We start from the raw sequence: 17,626 nt of genomic DNA on the forward strand, positions 1-17,626 counted from the left end.
CCGTTTTCACCAGCTCGTTTTGTGTATTTCAAGAGTGCAGATTTGCTTTTAAATTCAGTCATCAGAACGTGAAAAGACTTCAGCAGCCCTGCACTGCTCAGAGTGAGCGCCCGCCTGTCGCCCCAAGTGTTGTCTGAGGCCATTAGCACACCTGGTGAGGACTGAGGAGCAGATCTCTGATCAGCGCCGACTGCGGCCTCACTCTTCATTTCTGTCACCGGGCTGGTCGCCGGGCCTCTGTCAACCGCTGTCACAACATGATAGGCCCGAAGACTCGGGTGGGGTGGGAGGGGTGAATCTGTGTCTGTCTGGTCACTTTGTGCTTCCTGCTCCTATCGTGACAGTGCCTCGTCTGTTTACCTACAGGTGCATGCTGCCATTCTGAATGACCCACTTTTCTTTTTTTTTTTTACACGTCTGCAGCGCCGTTGCTCGGCTCCTACTGTAAGTGTTTTTTTTAACCAGAAGTTCACATCATTTGCTCTACATCCACCTCAAGAGAGTACACTAACTGGTTGGTAGTACTGGCATCGCATGACTATTGCCTTTCAGCTATAAACACTTTTGATTTCTGACAAGTTTGGACTCTGCGTCGTACGAACCAGTTCTTTTTGAGCACAACACGACCTTAATCCTGCAGTCTAAGTCTGGAGTCAGCGGCCAGAAAGATGAAGGAGGAAGCCATCTCTGAACAAAGACAGGGATTAAGTTTCACCCCGTACACGACCACTTGTTATCTCGTGACTGAAGTTCCACACCCGGGTCACCTGATAGCAACTAAATCATCTCCATGACAACTAGGCAGCTCCATCCACTGAAGAGGGGCGTGAGATGTTGTTGAAAGCCTCGGAAACAACAAGTAAGTCGGACCTCGTGTTGAGAATCTTTCAAGTTTAGCTGAAAAAGAAAAGCAGCAAATCCTCACATTTGTCTGGAACCAGCAAGTGTTTTTCATTTGTGCTTAAGAAAATCTAAAATGATCATTTGATATATGACTGATCGTTGTGACTCTAATCAAGCTATACGCACCTTTTGTTCTCTCAACATCTTGTTACCTCTGCGTGTTTTGTGCAAGGATCTAATCACATTACCCTGCAAACACCCAGATGAGCGGCTTGTTGCTATGTAAATGTAAATTATAATTCAGATCAAAATTCATTTCACAGAGCTCTTCTGTGTTTTTGCTGCTGCAGTTAATTGTCAATTACACCTGTGAGATGTTGGATTGTCACCAGTTGTGAGGACTTGCTACTTCTGCTTTTTTTTGTTAATTTACTTAGCATTAACACACACACACACACACACACTAGCTGGAGTGAGTTAGATTAGCCGCCGTACTTCAGGACGTGTGCTTGCTAAACTCTCTTTACCTCCTGACATGAGTTCACTCAGACACGCTGCAGCCTGCAGCGCTCCTCTGTCGCCACTGGTGGGAGCTGCACTGAACGTATTGGAGAGGAGGCCGTGTGCGAAATGTAATTTCTGCTCAGAATCATCGGGGGAAATGAACGTGAGCATATTGTGAGAGTATGTGTGAATGGCTGAGGGTGAGAAGGAAGAGACAGACGGAGACAAGACAGAGCAAAAGAGACAGAGAGAGTGTCTGATGCAGATAGAACAGACAATCCCTGCAGGCGTCTGTCAGCAGGCAGATATGCAGATCATTTTTTTTATCCCCAAATCTCCAGATGTTTCAAAGGCTTAAGTCACAGGTCTGTTTGTCTGTGTGGTGTTTATGTGACTCTAGGGCAGTGTCCCAGTCACATCCACTTCTGGTTAACACTAACTTTGACAGTAACCTTGAAAGTTCCTCCTGTAATCATTTGACACTTTGAGAGGAGACTTTACAGACTGTGTGTGGACCGGTGTGCCAGTAGATGAGGCTGCACGTTCTGTTATGTGGTTCTGGTGTTTGACTGTTCCAGCCCTTTATCATGACCTGACTGGACAGACCAATATGTGTCCATGAGGGCGGTGTGGGAAGACGCTGGGAGAGACTGTGGCGACTGCGGTGATGTGTGAGCTCATCAGTGAGTGTAATAGCCATAGTAGTCTGCGTCGCTGTTGGTGTCCTTCTCGCAGACCTCTCCACTGCGCGGAGGTGGGGAGTTTTCAGTGCTGGACGTGTAGGGCGACACCCTCCTCTTCTTGTTGTCCCCCACGCCGCCCTCAAACAGGCCCGAGTCGGCCGAGGCCGCTGATTTCACAGAGGGAGGTTCGAGCCAGGGGTCCTCTCCCACCGCCTCCACAGTGTCTTTGGACTTGTCCTGCAGCAGGGGCGACTGCAGAGGCTCCAGGAGCGAGGGAGGGTGTAGCCTGGGGTTTCCAGGTGACGTGGAAGAAGATGAGGAGGAAGAAGAGGACGATATGGGTCTAAACCAGCCCAGACTGGGGCCCGGCTTACTTGGGTGGCTGAGGTATTGAGGGGTGGGCCGGCTGGTGGTCCAGCCCGCTGAGGTGGCTGCTGATACGGACACGCTAGTAGACGCAAAAGGATGGTCTGGGTAGTAGCTGAGGGCATGGTGAGCGGATGTCTGCAAGGGGAAGGGCTTGTAGAAACCGTTTCCGGAGAAGTCACCCTCATAGGAGGAAGTGAAGTCAAGCCGGTTTGGGGCCACACCCTGCTGAGGCGGCAGGTACCAGCGGCTGTGAGGACCAGGGCTGGACGATGGGTCCTTGTGCTGCTGGCCCATACCGATGGGCTCGCGGCTGTAGAAGCGGCTCTGGGGCAGGGGGCTCATGTACTGCTCAGAGAGGTAGCCTTGGGGGTAGCAGCTCCCTGGCAGCAGCTGCTGGCTCTCTGTAGGGGAGGGGGTGAAGCGATCAGAGTCAGGAGGAGCGTACAGCCTAAGCAGGAGGGAGGAGGAGGGGAAGAGAAGAGTGTGAGAAGTGAAAAAAAAAAAGAAGGTGTTATTTCCTGCCCAAACCTCAAACTATCTATCAAACATCTCACAGCCCCTCACACCCTTTCACTGCAGCATGCTCGAGCAGCGCAGTAATTGCATCTATTCCAATATTAAAAGGGACCTTTAAGTACCAGCAACGATCCAGTCTCACTATTCATGGAGAGCGAAAGCAAGGTTCACATAAAGATGTGTTCTTTTTACTCTGGTTGTCTCTTTACAAACACAGCCTTTTTTTGTTTATATAGATTACTTACGTGTCGTAATTGTCACGGAAACCTTTAGCGAAGGGGTTATGGTCTATTTTCAGCTGAGTGATCTGTGTAAGGGATAGGAGGAGGGCAATGACAGAATGTAGGCATAGGAAAAAGAGAAGGAGTGAGCAACCACGTTGGAGAAACGAGAGAGCAGAAAGAGAGGAGGTCACTGATTCATAATTCATGAAGATAATATGCATTTTTTTTGTCTTGGTGTTGGAAAGAGTTCACCTTTAGAAGCAGAGATATAGTGATGGAATAAACATGCAAACAGGGTGAGTGTATTTGCTTTGGACTACAGTACAGTAAAGCACACAATGCATCTGAACAGCTGTTAAAGATATATTATATACGGCACACACTGGGGAGGACTGAGCCACAGCACTCAGGTCAGCTGAGGTGAGGTGACTCTTGGATGAACTCAGCTACTATATAGTAATGCTTACACTTATAGTAGATTGTAGGAATGTAAATTAGTGCATGTTAATTTTTGATGCATGCATACATAAAGCAAAGCTTCCATCTGAAACACGGCTCTGACATGAATCGTTGAACTCTAGACCTCATTAAGATGCTGTTATAGAAGTTATAAGGGATGTTGTGGTGGTGTTATGATCTAATTGTACAGGCTTACAATAAATATGTGTGTAAATGAAGTAAAAATAACAGTAAGTAACAGATGCCCACTGGTTGGTCCAAAAATACTGAAACAAGAAAAGCGAGACTTTAAAACATAATATAATTTCTTCTCAGGCTTTTTTTCAAGTCAGATCTGATTAAAAATAAGAAAACTGAGCTGATCTATTCTTTACATACAAAACTACGACTTACATCTGCGTTCTGATAAGCAGTGACGGCGATGAACTGCGTCTCCGGGAAGATGAAGGTCTGAGCTTTGGCTGTGAGGAAGGGATCCTCCGAGCCGTCCTCCTTTACCTCCACGATGTGAAGACGAGGCTGGTACTTATGGAGCGACTGGAGCACGATCATCTGGGCAGGCCAGGACAGGGGCAATGACAATCTTACATCTGATATAATTATGTGGCTCTTTTCTTTTTTTTTTTTTTTTTGCCTTTATCTGATAGAAAACTGTAGAGAATCAGACAGGAAATGTGAAGGCAGATAGAGAGAACAAAGGCTGGATGTTGCAGATATATAATGTACTTTTCTACTGTGACACCCAATAATGTAGTAGATTTTGATTTGGCAAGAAACATGATAAAAGATGATGACGTCTGGAAACAGTTTCAGCCGCTGAAACACAAACGCATAAAGAGATGCACAGATGGAAATATCAGAGAGCAGGACGAGGACAGTACCTGCGCCACGTTATTGGTGCTGCCCTTGTTGTTGGTGAGCTTGAGTTTGCTGAAAGACACTTCTTGTCTCATCCAGTGAGCTCCTGTGTTGGGAGAGTCGGGGTGCATGTACATCCTGTTCCCTGCGAGTATAAAAGCAGAAGCATTTCTTATTCTATCACGCCGAGAAAACTAAAACCTCACATCACATCACAAATCACATATCATATTTTACTTTTTAAAAAAAACGCGTCTTTGGTTGAAATGAGAGACTATTTTCTGCTAACAGGGACGATATTGTTTTCATCCCTTTTATATTTGGTGCATTCTTATTGCAGGATACAATCAGCGCCATGATTTTTCACAGCATTACCACAATGACCCGCTAACCTTCTATGCACACACCACATAAGTGCAATATTAAATCTAATTGAGTAAAGTTGTTTCACCACAGTTTCCACAACTGTAGCACATCAGCAGTCACCTTTCCACAACACCTGACACACGTGTGACAACACCTTGTAGTTTCTTTCATTTATATGATTGTGGTTAGTCTGTCATCAATCTCACACAAAATGTCGTCTTGGTTGACTTGCTATTGTTTTTTATGTTCTGAGGTGTGAACAGGAAGAAATACTGAGCGAAGAGAGCACAGGAAGTACGAGAAATGGGAAACGAGACATCCATGTTGTTTACAGAACTGTAAACTGGAAATAAGGATAGAAAAGTCAAATCCAATGTACATCAAATACCCATGAACCCAAACTACTCCTTACACATGAAGGACAAATGGGCTGAAATGAACACGTATCTCAAAATATTTGGGGAGAAGAGTGAAGGGTGGTGCGTTTGGTGACCAACTTGAACAATTAGAGGGAGTTCAAATAGAAAAAAAGTAATAACAAGATACTCCCCGACATGACAGACGATGGTAAAGTGGGTCCCAACCAGTTCAGACATGTGAGCAATCACAAAATATTTGTTATGAAGTTATGCTATATTGGAAAGATGTGCTCCTTCATGATATTCCCAAAGGTCCCGATGTAGTCCTTCAAAGTGTAGTTCCACTATAATGCAATAGGGTTATAAAATGTTTATTTTGTTCAAGAATGAGGAGACTTTTTCCAAACTGAGGTACATGGTTTATTGAATTTAGGAGTTGGGCTATAAATATTGTGTGTAAAGCTGGGGATTGACCAACATTAGAGATTGTTAGAGAACATAAAACACTCTACTATAAACTGAAATAAATGTACTTGTGATGTGGGAACTTTAAAGGAATACTTCACCCAAAAATGTATACTTTCTGTATTGTTTACTCCCTGCAGTACGTACGATGAAGCCGCTGACTTCAAAAACAGCTAAAGCAATATCAAAATGTCCACAAAAACCTCTCAGACGACGTGTGCATCATGATGCACGCCTTGGTTTCCCCACTGTTTGCTTGTAGGTTTGCTAGAATATTGCTAAATAAACCACTTCCTCAAGAGCTTCCATGTCGCATGCAGTGAGCTGAAGACTTGTCTCCATATCACTGACTGACCAGGTTTATGCTCATGAGCTCATTTAGTTATACTGAGGCCAAGTGTCATGATTCAAGAAAATTATTAAGTATTCTGTACAAGATTAAGAAACAATCTGCGAAACTTTGAATGTGGTGGCTCCAAACAGCAGGACACAGGTGACCAAAACACTTTCAAAATTAAACTCCAAGCGATGAGGTGTTAGTAAACGTCATCACTTCAGATCATGGGATCAAATGGAAGAAAGAGGACAAAGACCGGCTGTCGGTGAGTAGGAGACACTTTTTAAATCAGTGGTGGAAGAATTACTTAAGTAAAAGTAGCAGTACTCACATGCATGCAGTCAGAATTTTACTTGAGTAAAAGTACAAAAGTCTTAGCATTAAAATATACTTAAAGTACCAAAAGTACTCATCAAGCAGAACGGTCCATTTCCAAATGATAAACAGTATATTATATTATTGGATTATAATTAGTGATGCATTCATGTGTACATCCCTTTAATGTTACAGCTGGTAAAGATGGAGCTAATTTTACACTACTTTATATACTGTTGTGTAGTTTTAACTATGACAACAAATCATAATGTATTAGTTGATCATACTTTGTAGAAATAATATGAACCTGCAAAGTAACTAGTTACTAAATCTTTGAAACAAATGTAGTAAAAGGTACGATATTTCCCTCTGATATGTAGTGGAGTAGAAAGCAGTATAAAATGGAAATAGTAAAGTACAAGTACCTCAGTCCAAATCACAATTAAAAGAATATTATTCACATCAGTATTTTTAAAGTCTCTTTAGTCAAGTGTTTCCGGTGATGAAGACAGCAGCAGTTGGGTTTTATTATGTGTTATTATATGATTTGAAATGTACCTGGCATGTTACCCTCCGCTTTCCCACACTGGACCCACTTGCCGCCCTGGTACCTCCAGTGGTGCTGATCAGCCAGAACCACGTCCACATAGACATTATAGTGGGCTGACGGATCCAGAACGCTGATGTTGAAGCTCAGGAAGGGGAACATCCTCCTGGTTAAACAACATAATGAAAAACATTGATTAATCATTGTTCTAATGTCCTTTTGTCCGTATATTTAGCTCTGTTTTTAGACAGATATAGATGAAACTTCATCAAAGTCGGCAGTTGTTAAACACAGCACAACTGGTTTAAGTGGAAAAATAAATGTACTAAAAATGCGACTAGACGAAGAACAGATCTGGACAATATTTCACTACGAAATTTGACGACTACCAGCAGAAAAACAACAAATGCTAAAAGTATATGTGTGTTTTTGGGGGATATAAAATGCATGTACGACTTCTACCTGGAGGGTTTGACCCACTGACATTGTGCAGTATTTCACAGCAAGTCTAGAAGAAGGTTTATTTATACAGTTTGTCCTTATTTGTATGACTAATGGTTCTTTTCAGCAGCCATCGCTGTCAAAAACAGTCAGGGGGAGCTCTCCCTTCACCCCCCAGCCATTTCCAAAAAAAGATTGTGAAAAAACAATCAATTGACGTGGATGATATTACTAGTGCTCTTTAAGGCCAGTAATGCGTAGATGTAAGGCAGGCAGGTGATTCCTGTTTGGACGTCATGACTTCAAGACTCCCTGTTTGCACCACCAGCTGAAGAATCAAGACTGGGAGTAATGGGCGAGAGGTGGAGGGGACGGCTGACGGGGGTGAATATTTAACGCTGCTGTTAATAAAAGATGCCCCAGAAGCTGCTGCTGATTGCCGGAGCTTTACATGTTGAACTCATTTTGATCACAGAGGGCTGCAGTGAGACGAGGTAACCGGGAGGTCAGGGCGTCTCCGGGCACCACGGCTCAGGGACGGTTAAACCGAGAGAAAAGGACACATACAAATACAAGACATGGAGACCACAAACACAAACACACAAGACCACAAACACACCACGACAGACAGATACTTGTTCATGTATACACTCAACATTCAGAGTGCATGTAGTGTTGACAGAGAAGCACTTACTGCCTCAGGATTACTAACCCTGCTGAGAACCTCCCATTTTACATTATACAGAGCAAAGCAACAGTAAACACATCACCACATGAACGTTACAATCATGTTCTGGGCCAGTCAGTCACATATTTGTCACCTTGTTTTGACAGTTTTTCAAGACTCCACTGAGTAGCATCATCTCGCAATAGCTCGACATTTTGGAAACACTAAATTCTTAGCTGAGAGAAGCCAGTTAGCTTAGCATTAAGACTGGAAGCAGGTAGCCTGGCTTTGTCCAAAGGTAAACAAGACGAAGAGTCTACAGCCATGCTACCGGCTATATGAGGCACAGCATGCTTTCAGCTAAATGCTAACAATGACAATGATGCTTTGCAGGTATAATGTTTACCACGTTCACCATCTTAGTTTAGCATGTCAGTATATTAATGATGCTGATGGGAATTTCATTCGTTTTTGTGGGTATTTTGTCATAAACCATTTGAATTTTTGGCCTGATGGTGTCAGAGGATCACAAAGATTCATCCTCTGAGGAACAATGAACTTCTGTACCTAATTTCAGGGCAATCCATCAAATATTTGTTGAGATATTTCACAAAAAGATGTAAGTGAGGTATAAAAAACGGCTAGCTGTTTCCCCCTGCTTCCAGTCTTTATGCTAAGCTAAGCTAACTGTCTCCTGGCTCTAGCTTCATATCTAACGGATAGAAATTTCTTTAAATAAAAATACGCTCCGCCGTGTCTAAAGGCCATGGATGAATACATGAACCACTGAATGATGTGCTTGTTTATGAACCTGCACTGCAATCAATAAGAAGTCACCAGTGTGTGCTTGGCGTTTATAAATCAGGGCAGCATGTTTGACGTTTGACCCAGCTGTTTTACGCTGGCTAACAGCACCGGAGGACATGGAGCATTTGCAATGAGTGATGGGCAACTGGCCCCGCCCTCCATCCCTTTGATTAGTTCAATGTGAAAAGAAAGTTTTATTTTAACCTCCAAGTCCTGCCTGGAGTATGTTTGCAGCACCGCTCAATTCTTTTAAATTCAAGTTGAATAAAAGCGTGTTGTTTTATTGGGCTGTTTTGTTTCAATTCAAAATTAATTGAAAGAGTTTAGAGGTATGGAAGCGATCTCTGTGTTTTATGTGGTGCACGGCTTAAATTAGTCATTGTAAGAGTGTAAAGACTGTAAACAAAAAAGAAAAGAAACGCCCTCTTCTTCCTTTTCTAAAACACTCTGGTGTGGGTGGAACAAATAGATACCATCTAAAGTCTACAGTGTTTGATCACTACTGCTGTAAATTCACTAAAACACAGTGCTCTTGGTCAAAAACAAGTGTTACACTTATAATAATAATTAATTCTGAAAAGACAGTCCTACATGTTGGCAGTGCCGTTTAGGCAAACTACAAAAAACATCTCGTCTGGATGGAAACGTTTCTCATTTAAATTCAGTGTTTTCCTCCCTGAAGCAGTTTGGTCATTTAGTGCGTTAAAATAAGTGAGGTGTGTAAAGAGACAATGCGTCCCAGGCTACTGTTAGCAGGCTAGTGGGACACCTGGAGGGCCCGTCTTTGTGAATGTGGATGTTTTTGTGTGTGTGTGTGTGTGTGTGTGTTGCCTCGATTTGTCTACATGCATGTGTTTATGTAGTAAAAAGGGGCCAATTAAAAATATATGAACACAATAAATTCACAGAGTTCGTCAGGACAGCTGTCACGTGTTGACACAAATCAGGTGTCACATGCTGTTATGATTGATCAGTTTATTCAGAGCCCGTGATAACACTATTCTAAGGACGGGTATCAAAGTATAAAGTACACATAAATCTTAGACGATTATATTCAGGTTTAAGCTCTTAAACTGCTCATTGTGACCAACCAGCAATTAATTGATTCTACTAACAGGTATTGCGCCATAGAGATCCATTGTTGTCCAAAAACACATCAATGAGTCACACTGGGTGACAAGTTTTGTTTATAGTTTATTTTGACTCAATCCCACACACACACCGTCCTGCTTCTGGAAATACTCACTAGAGCACCAAATGTGGATTAATCCGCCAGTGAAAATAGTCCCCAATAAATCCCCTATTTACTTCTGTTTGAGTAATGTTTGCTAAAAGCTACAGTGAGCAGCTATTTTAGGACATTATCTGGCCTTTTATTTTTAATCGCTTCGCTGTCTATCAGTACTGAATCTCAAATATCGCATTGGCACAAGTATTGAAACACTATCCAGCCTGACACTACTCATATATATATATATATATATTAATACATTAACTCTGCCATATATAAAGAACATCATCTTTACGCTACAAACTTTAAAAGTTTCTTTGAATTTGTATATTGGATTGTGTCTTTATGCTTGTGGACTGAGTGCACACACACACACACACAGTCTTCTTACCCTTCAGTGGTAAGACAAAACCGTGCCCTGAGTGGTCCCAGTTGGGTCTTTCTAGCTACATGGCGAGTCCAGTTTAACAATCAATCATAGTTCTCTGTGAAACCAAATCGTGGCAGCAGCTCTTTAGTGGCTCGCGAAGAACAGGTGAAAAGGCTCTTCTTCCATTGCAGCGTTTAATACAAGTGAAAAAAGAAACTCGGCTGTTCAGCATATGAATGGATCAACCCACCTACGCTGTTTGAGAGTAATCTAGAAAGTACATGAGTAGTTATCGTTTCTGCTCCACTGATATTGTCGATTCACTCATGTTAGAGCCTTTTATAGGAAATCAGAACTTGGCAAGGGGGGAAACCATAGAAAACACAACACGGGGGGGTATTTGCATGTGGGGGCGGCACTCAGGCTGCATGTACAGAGTTCACCGAGAGAAACTGAAAAACACAAACATGTTAGCGTGCAGGTATTGCCAGTGTGGTAATGACGATTACAACAGCTCTGGTTGTTGCATTTTGCAGGAGACTGACACACAAACACATGGCTTCAACACCAGTGGGAATCAAACCTGCAGCTCCACAGCTACCACACAGCCTCCCTAACCAACCTGCCAGAGTGCCACTCTGAACTTGACAGTAATGACAAACGGCTGGCACGCCCTCAGCCTGATCCCTGTGCACACGCACATGAATACTCATAACTGTAGCTTTTCTTTTTTCAGACAAAATACCATAGAAACAGATGAGTGTGGTGAACCAGCCAGTAATACAGAGACAGTACCGCTGGTGGTGACATTTAAAAAAAATCAAAATAAACTGTGTGGATGTTGGGGAGAGAGAGGAAGGGGGGTTGGGTTTGGGATAGACAGAGGGCGCGGGAGGGGAAACCGCGGGGGGGAAACGGAGGTTAGAGAAAGAGAAAAGGAAAGAGCAGAGGGTGGAGTGAGGGGAGGGAGGGGTGGAGGGTTTGTCCTGGGGATGCGAGGCAGAGGCTCGAGAGGAGAAGAGGAACTGGATATTCACCAGGGAGAGGACTTTTCTACATGAGCGCACCCGCTGATTCATCCGGACAGGAGTTCAGGTCCAGTTTTTGTCACCGTGCGTACGCTTGATCATCTGTGACGAAAACATGCCAGTCTACAGCTGCTGCCGGACACAAGCACTCTTTAACACACACTCCTGCTCCTGCATTGACTTATTGCAGAGGAACTCAGTGACCAGACATGTTGAAATTTCAATTTTGTAGCGCAGTATGTCATCTGATACTGCTGATTTCATGCTTCGTACCTCGTAGGGATGAGGATAAGACTGGTTATTCTTTATTTTTTATTATCGTCAATAAATAAATCCTATGAAAAGACCAAAACCAACAAGATGTAAATCTTTCAAATAGGTCACAAATATATAGTTTCATTTTTTATAAAAGGCTCAGTATGTTTCCTAAAACAACTGGTCACAAACAGGACTCAACTAGGAGGAAATAGTGCATTTGTTGGGGACTATTTTCAATGGCGGATTAACACACATTTGTTGCTATAGTGGGTATTTCCGGCAGTAGGTTGGTGTATGTGGGATTGAATCAAAATAAACTACAGTGTGTGGGTTCACGGTGATGAAGGAACATGTCACCCAGTGCAACAGTGCAGCTTATTGGTGTGTTTTTGGACAAACAATGGAGCTCAATGGCACACTTTGACACACACACACAATACTTGTTAGTGGATCAATTCATTGTTAGTTTTGGTATTTTAATGGGGAAAAAAAAGAATTAACATATGCAAGAAAACAGGCCTCATATTTGGTATCTAATTTATCACACAACAAATTAGCAGTATTTTTGTTTTTATTTACCATCTTAGAAACCAAATATAAAGAGATACCAGTGAGAAATCTCAATGTTGATGCCAGCAGGCCTGTTAGAAGAGGTCATATACTCATTTAGAGGAAGCACTTGTTTAGCTATCTGAAAATATTGGCACTAGATGTTTCTGTGAAAAGCGGCATACGCACACATAAACAGCTGAACAGGAAGTGACAAGTCATACTGTCAAAACCTTGAATTAGTCCCACTTCTGCTTTCCGATAGAGAGAGATACAGATAATTAATACACAAGACGTCCAACCAAACATTCCTTAAAACGGCATCTTGCAGCGCTTGTGATAAGAAACGTCATTCTTAAACGTGTTCTTTGACATGTTCACCATCAGTGCAGTACATTGTGTTTATACGTCTGTGGCCAGGCACCACAGAGACGCTGAAGTGACGTGATGATTTCCTAAATATTCCTGATACTTTGGAAAGAAACTCGATCATTCAGCGAATATAAACGTTAAATGTTATAAATGTTTCACTTTGTAGGACTTCACTAAGCAGCTGCAGTCCATTTCAAAAATACTACTTTAATTATGTACTAAGGTTTCATTTAATAAGAATAAAAGTGGTAATATATGTTGTAGAAGGCCAGATGCCACTTGATGTTGTTTTTCTACAAATACAGAAACTTAAAGTTCCCTATATATGTTGATTACTGTGATATTCTTGCATGATAATCCTGCCTTTCTGCGATAAGGGAACTTAACCTTCAGCTAGTAATAGCAGTACTTTGTAGTAAGTACCTACAGTACTATTCTTGGGAGCACATTAAATCGAAGGATTATTTCCTCTCTGAAAAACTACCAGACATCAGACTGGTGCATGTCACAGTTTGGAGTCGGTGGAGCGGAGAGAGCAGATGAGCATGATTCCTCTCAGGCTGAAGAAGTGTAGCTCTGCATTATTTCCCTGAAAGGTGTTTGTATGTTAAGAACTTAGTTATTCTCGTCTCCTTCCTAGAACAACACACTGCAGAACCTCAAGCAGAACCTCGTTAGCATGATCTGTGCGTCAGTAATCATCGTTAACTCTTCTGGAAAAAAGGTTCAATTGTTGATTTCGGGTTTTAATTCAAACGTGTCTTTACAATCAATTAATATTCAAAAAAAAAAAAAAAAAAGACTGAATGTGATTCTTGGAAACTATGGCAGGGAAAAGTTAGTCCTCTTGACTCATATCTCAAGTAACGCTGCAGGTGTAGGATCAGCATATTGGTCAAACAAATGAATAATGAAAAGAAAAAAAAAGCTTCACTTTCTCTTTTCAGTTTTAGTCATTTGATTCTTTTTTTTCACCAAATCAGAAAATCCCATTATTTTGCATCTACAAAAAAAAAAAGAGCCTCTTTCAGCTCTTTTCTCGACTGGTTTGTTCGACCTCCTGGACAAAAGAAAATAACACCGTGTTTACGTCGACCTCGACGTGCCGCTGTGTGCAGTCTCGATGAACTTTGCCTTAATGCGTGCATCAAACGCAGGCTGAGCAGGGCCTGAAAGGGCATCAGCCAGTGTGGTGATCTGAATTTAGCTCATGAGAAGTGCAGATGAATTCGCCCCCCCCCCCTTTTTTTTTTTTTTTTGCTACAGCCCCTGAAAATGTCTCTAGATTTCAAAGCCCCAGGTGTGGAACACGAGCAAAACTTCTGAGAGATCTGTCAGGCTGCACACCCGGCGTCACTGAAGAAAGTAGAGAAGAAAAAAGAAAAGAGAAAAGAGAATCTCGTCTTTTACTTCCTGAACTTCAAAGGTGCCTCACCTTCTCAGCGTGGCCATCTAAAGGCTCAGTGGTGTTTGACCCTTCTCCACACTTTTCTCTAGAGTTTCTTTCACCCTTTTCTCCTGTAGAGACCAAGGTTTTGATTAACTTTGCAGACCCTCAGACTCTTCTCTCGAAAATCACAGCAAAATTATTGTGGGAGCCTGAACTCAAGATGAAAATTTAAGAAGGATATCGCCTCTGATATTGAAAACCCGTCCTTTTTTGTGTGTGTGTGTGCTGTTCCTCTGCTCAACTCCTCCACAATCTTACAGGAGTTTTTGTTATGTTTTAAAAAGAAAAGTCCGCATCGCTTATTGTGCAGGATACTTCTGCAGTTCTGCGTGCGAGGGTTAAGATAAAAGGGAGAAAACATTTTCATCGTCAGGATTTGAAATTTTCGGAAAGTGAGGTTTGTGGTTTTTGCACAACATGAAAATTTGCTTTTGTCTCATGTGGAAGGATAACACCTCCGCGCCCATTTCACAGATCCTTTTGTTATTTTCGGTACAATTTACACTTGAAAAGTCTGGCAAGTGTGTGTGTGTGTGTGTGTGTGTGTGTTTGGGTGTTATCTTGTCTTTGCTTTGGTGGCAGATAAAAGAACGTGTTTTAAAATAAACCATATATATATATATTATATATATATATAGTGTTTTAATTACATGATCTGATAGCTAATAGCAGCTGACCACAGTGTGTTTCTAGAGAGCAATCTGCCAGGACTAGTTATGTCAAATGACAGAGGGCACACACACACACACACACACACACACACACACACACACACTTCCAAACAAATAGGAATAATATGCGACACAAACTACCTGAAACTCTCTTTGCTTTCACAAAAACTCTCTACACACACCATAAAATGTCTATTTAAACGTGCTTCATGCAATAACGGCAATAATCCATTAAACTAATACTGTTGACACATCAAGGTGAAGAATGGAGACAGAGATTTTTTTTTTTTTTGTTAAAGTTTGAAATAAAATTAGAAGGAAAATGCCAATAAATCATATAAAGAAACGACTTCAAAGAAGCTTTTCTGACTTCCAAAAATGCAATTTAAGTGCAACCAAAGCAGCTGTGACAGCAGGTGAAGCCACAGCCAGAAAGTAAAGACAGCATGCAGGTCAAACACTCGCTGGTTAATTTAAATTCTGACACTGTGAATCCTCCTGATTTTAAAACCTAAAAATGTGTAAAAACAACAACATGAAAAGGAGGATTTAAATGTGAGATTAGAAACGGTCCTGAATGAAAGAGAGTGTGTGTGACAATCAGAGTGAAGTCGTTGTAAATATCAGTGTCCTGTTGTGTGACAGCGCACTTGGTTTCTGTGCATGAGAAAGCGATGGCCTGAAACCTTCTGTCAAACACAAGTGTCGCATATTAGTGAATTAATCCTCATCGACGTGACTGCACCTTAATGCTCAGTGACCCATCAGAGGGGCCCGGCAGCGCCCCCCCCCCCCACCCCCCAGCTCTGAGACCTGCCTCAGAAACCTTTTTACGTGTTCTTGTTTTTTTTAAATCTCAATTTCAGTATCATCGTTTCTGCATCCGCCTACACGAGATAGGTTGAGGTTTTAATTATCAAAAAGTTTGTTTCTCACTTTATCACCTCCCGTTTTAAAAGCCCTTTCAGTCTGAGCAGAGCTCCAAAACGGTTTGATGTGTCACTGATTTGAGTCTGTCGAGCCTGTTCATATTAAAATCGCAGGAGAGGAGAACGTGTGTTTTCCAGATTTATCGAAGTGGGACTAAGAAGTAATTATAAAGTGCCTGTTTATCACAAATAAAAAGAGGTAAAACTGTAATTGATTAGCTTCCGTTTGGGGTTACATTCCTGCTGTGTTAAAGTGAAGGGACCCCTGTGACTTTAGAAGTCAAGCAGCTGATATTGGCTCCACTTCATCATTTCTCTGGCTCCCGAACAACTTTTGCCCAAAGCAAATTTAGATTTGGTCCAATTTGTACAAAAAGCAGAAGCGAGAAGAGCTTATTAGCCAATTAAAAATATAGTATCTTTAATCATTATACAGCGTCATCCTTGAGATGCATTTCACTTCTATTACTGTATGTAGATTGTGCGTTTTCCAGCCTGTTTAATTTATATTCATACTCTAACTGTGACTCAGCTCTGACCAATTTTGCGTAAAAGCAGCAAAATGTTAAATCGACTTATATCGCGGTAAACATTCAAAGGTTCAAAGGTCATTCTCGTCATTCTCTCAACTAAAAGCCCAAAAGCTGCCAACACCCCCGTCACCTGACCGGTGAGGTGTTCCTGTAAACTATGACCTCCAGGCGGTGATCACCGCAAGGCTGCGTGATGAGGATATAAAGTTGTTATTTAGTGCTCAGAAAAACTTTTCTTTGAAGTGAATTTATGGGAAGTTACTGTGGTAGCTGCCCATTATTAAGATGAGTGATTAGAAAGTGTGTCAAACCAAAAGCGCAGCTGTGCGTAATTTGCCATTTCTTTAACCGTTTTGCTGCCAAACTCTGACCACACAAGGGGGCAACCGGCTTCTTGTACTATTGAGCTGTCTGTCAGGCTTACCTCCCCTGTTTGGTGATTATCATCTCGGTTTGGAACTTGTGGAACTTGGCCCATAGCGGGTAGTTATTGAGCAGAGCCTGAGTCTTCCCGCACACCTGTAGCCCAGGTAAAGGGTAGAGAGGCGGTCGCTGGTAGCCGTGCTGAAAGCTCGCCGGGTAATTCTCCGGAGAAGGAGAGTACAAGTCTTTACCGCCGGTAGGAAAGCCGTCTCCTGCCGTCGGGATGTAACCCTGCGCGGCACCACTTCGTGGCGGCGACCTCACGCCGCCGTACGGGCAACTGCTGAGGGTCTGTGCGTAAAACCTGCCGGGCTGCGCTCCGTAGCCTCCCACTGTCTGGTCCGAGTGGTACGGCAGAGTCACGGCGTCCTGGCCGCTTTGAACAGAGTCTGGGTAGTAAAACCTCGCGTCCTGAATCCCCATTTTAAACTCGGCTAGATCCTTGCCGCCGCGGTGGAGGTGGCTGCTGATGTCTGTGTTCTTTCCGAAAGTTTGCGTTTCAGTCCCATTCAACATGCTGAGGTAGAGGTTGCCACCTATGCCGCCCATTTGCAGCCTCGCTCCCGGTCTGTGCGTAATGTCATAAGGCTCCGCTGCTGCGTCCAGTTGGATAAGAGCATGAACAATAAAAAAATAAAAAAATAAAAAAGAATATCACAGAACAGCGCAGTCTGGCCTGTTGTCCTCACCTACCGCACTGACACGCCACAAACTTTAAGATTCAGACTTTTACATGTGAGACGTGAAACCATCCCTCTCTCGGTCTCATCACACTATTTATATAGAAACTTTTTTTTTTTAATTACCCGCGCAGGTGATTGTCTTGTCGCTCCCAGTGGCTCGGGTTCTCTAACCTATGATATATACATTTAGTAAGTGGTCATATTTTGGAGGTGTGTCTGATGCAGAGGCGGGACGTGATAGGCTCCAGATATGAAAGCGCCGTCCCCTCATCGCAGAGCAGCAGAGCACAGATCACACGCTGCCCCGCGAAAAAAAGCGGCTGTTAATACACTTTAGTAGGATGTTATTTAAATGGAAAGGAAATAACA

At 42.6% G+C, this 17,626-nt stretch overlaps 1 protein-coding gene across 1 annotated transcript; it reads right to left on the minus strand.

The window, feature by feature from the left end:
- Nucleotides 1-2,027: 2,027 nt before the first annotated feature.
- Nucleotides 2,028-17,123, minus strand: tbx21 (T-box transcription factor 21). The gene is made up of 6 exons (XM_070927242.1): nucleotides 16,576-17,123; nucleotides 6,857-7,011; nucleotides 4,480-4,601; nucleotides 3,992-4,150; nucleotides 3,161-3,222; nucleotides 2,028-2,847 (listed from the first exon to the last, which is right to left on the minus strand). The coding sequence occupies exons 1-6, from the start codon at nucleotides 17,121-17,123 to the stop codon at nucleotides 2,028-2,030; spliced, it is 1,866 nt and encodes a 621-aa protein (XP_070783343.1).
- Between the last annotated feature and the right edge of the window lie 503 nt (nucleotides 17,124-17,626).

The sequence above is a fragment of the Enoplosus armatus genome, chromosome 20 (genome assembly GCF_043641665.1).
Source record: "Enoplosus armatus isolate fEnoArm2 chromosome 20, fEnoArm2.hap1, whole genome shotgun sequence".
NCBI classification, from domain to species: domain Eukaryota; kingdom Metazoa; phylum Chordata; class Actinopteri; order Centrarchiformes; family Enoplosidae; genus Enoplosus; species Enoplosus armatus.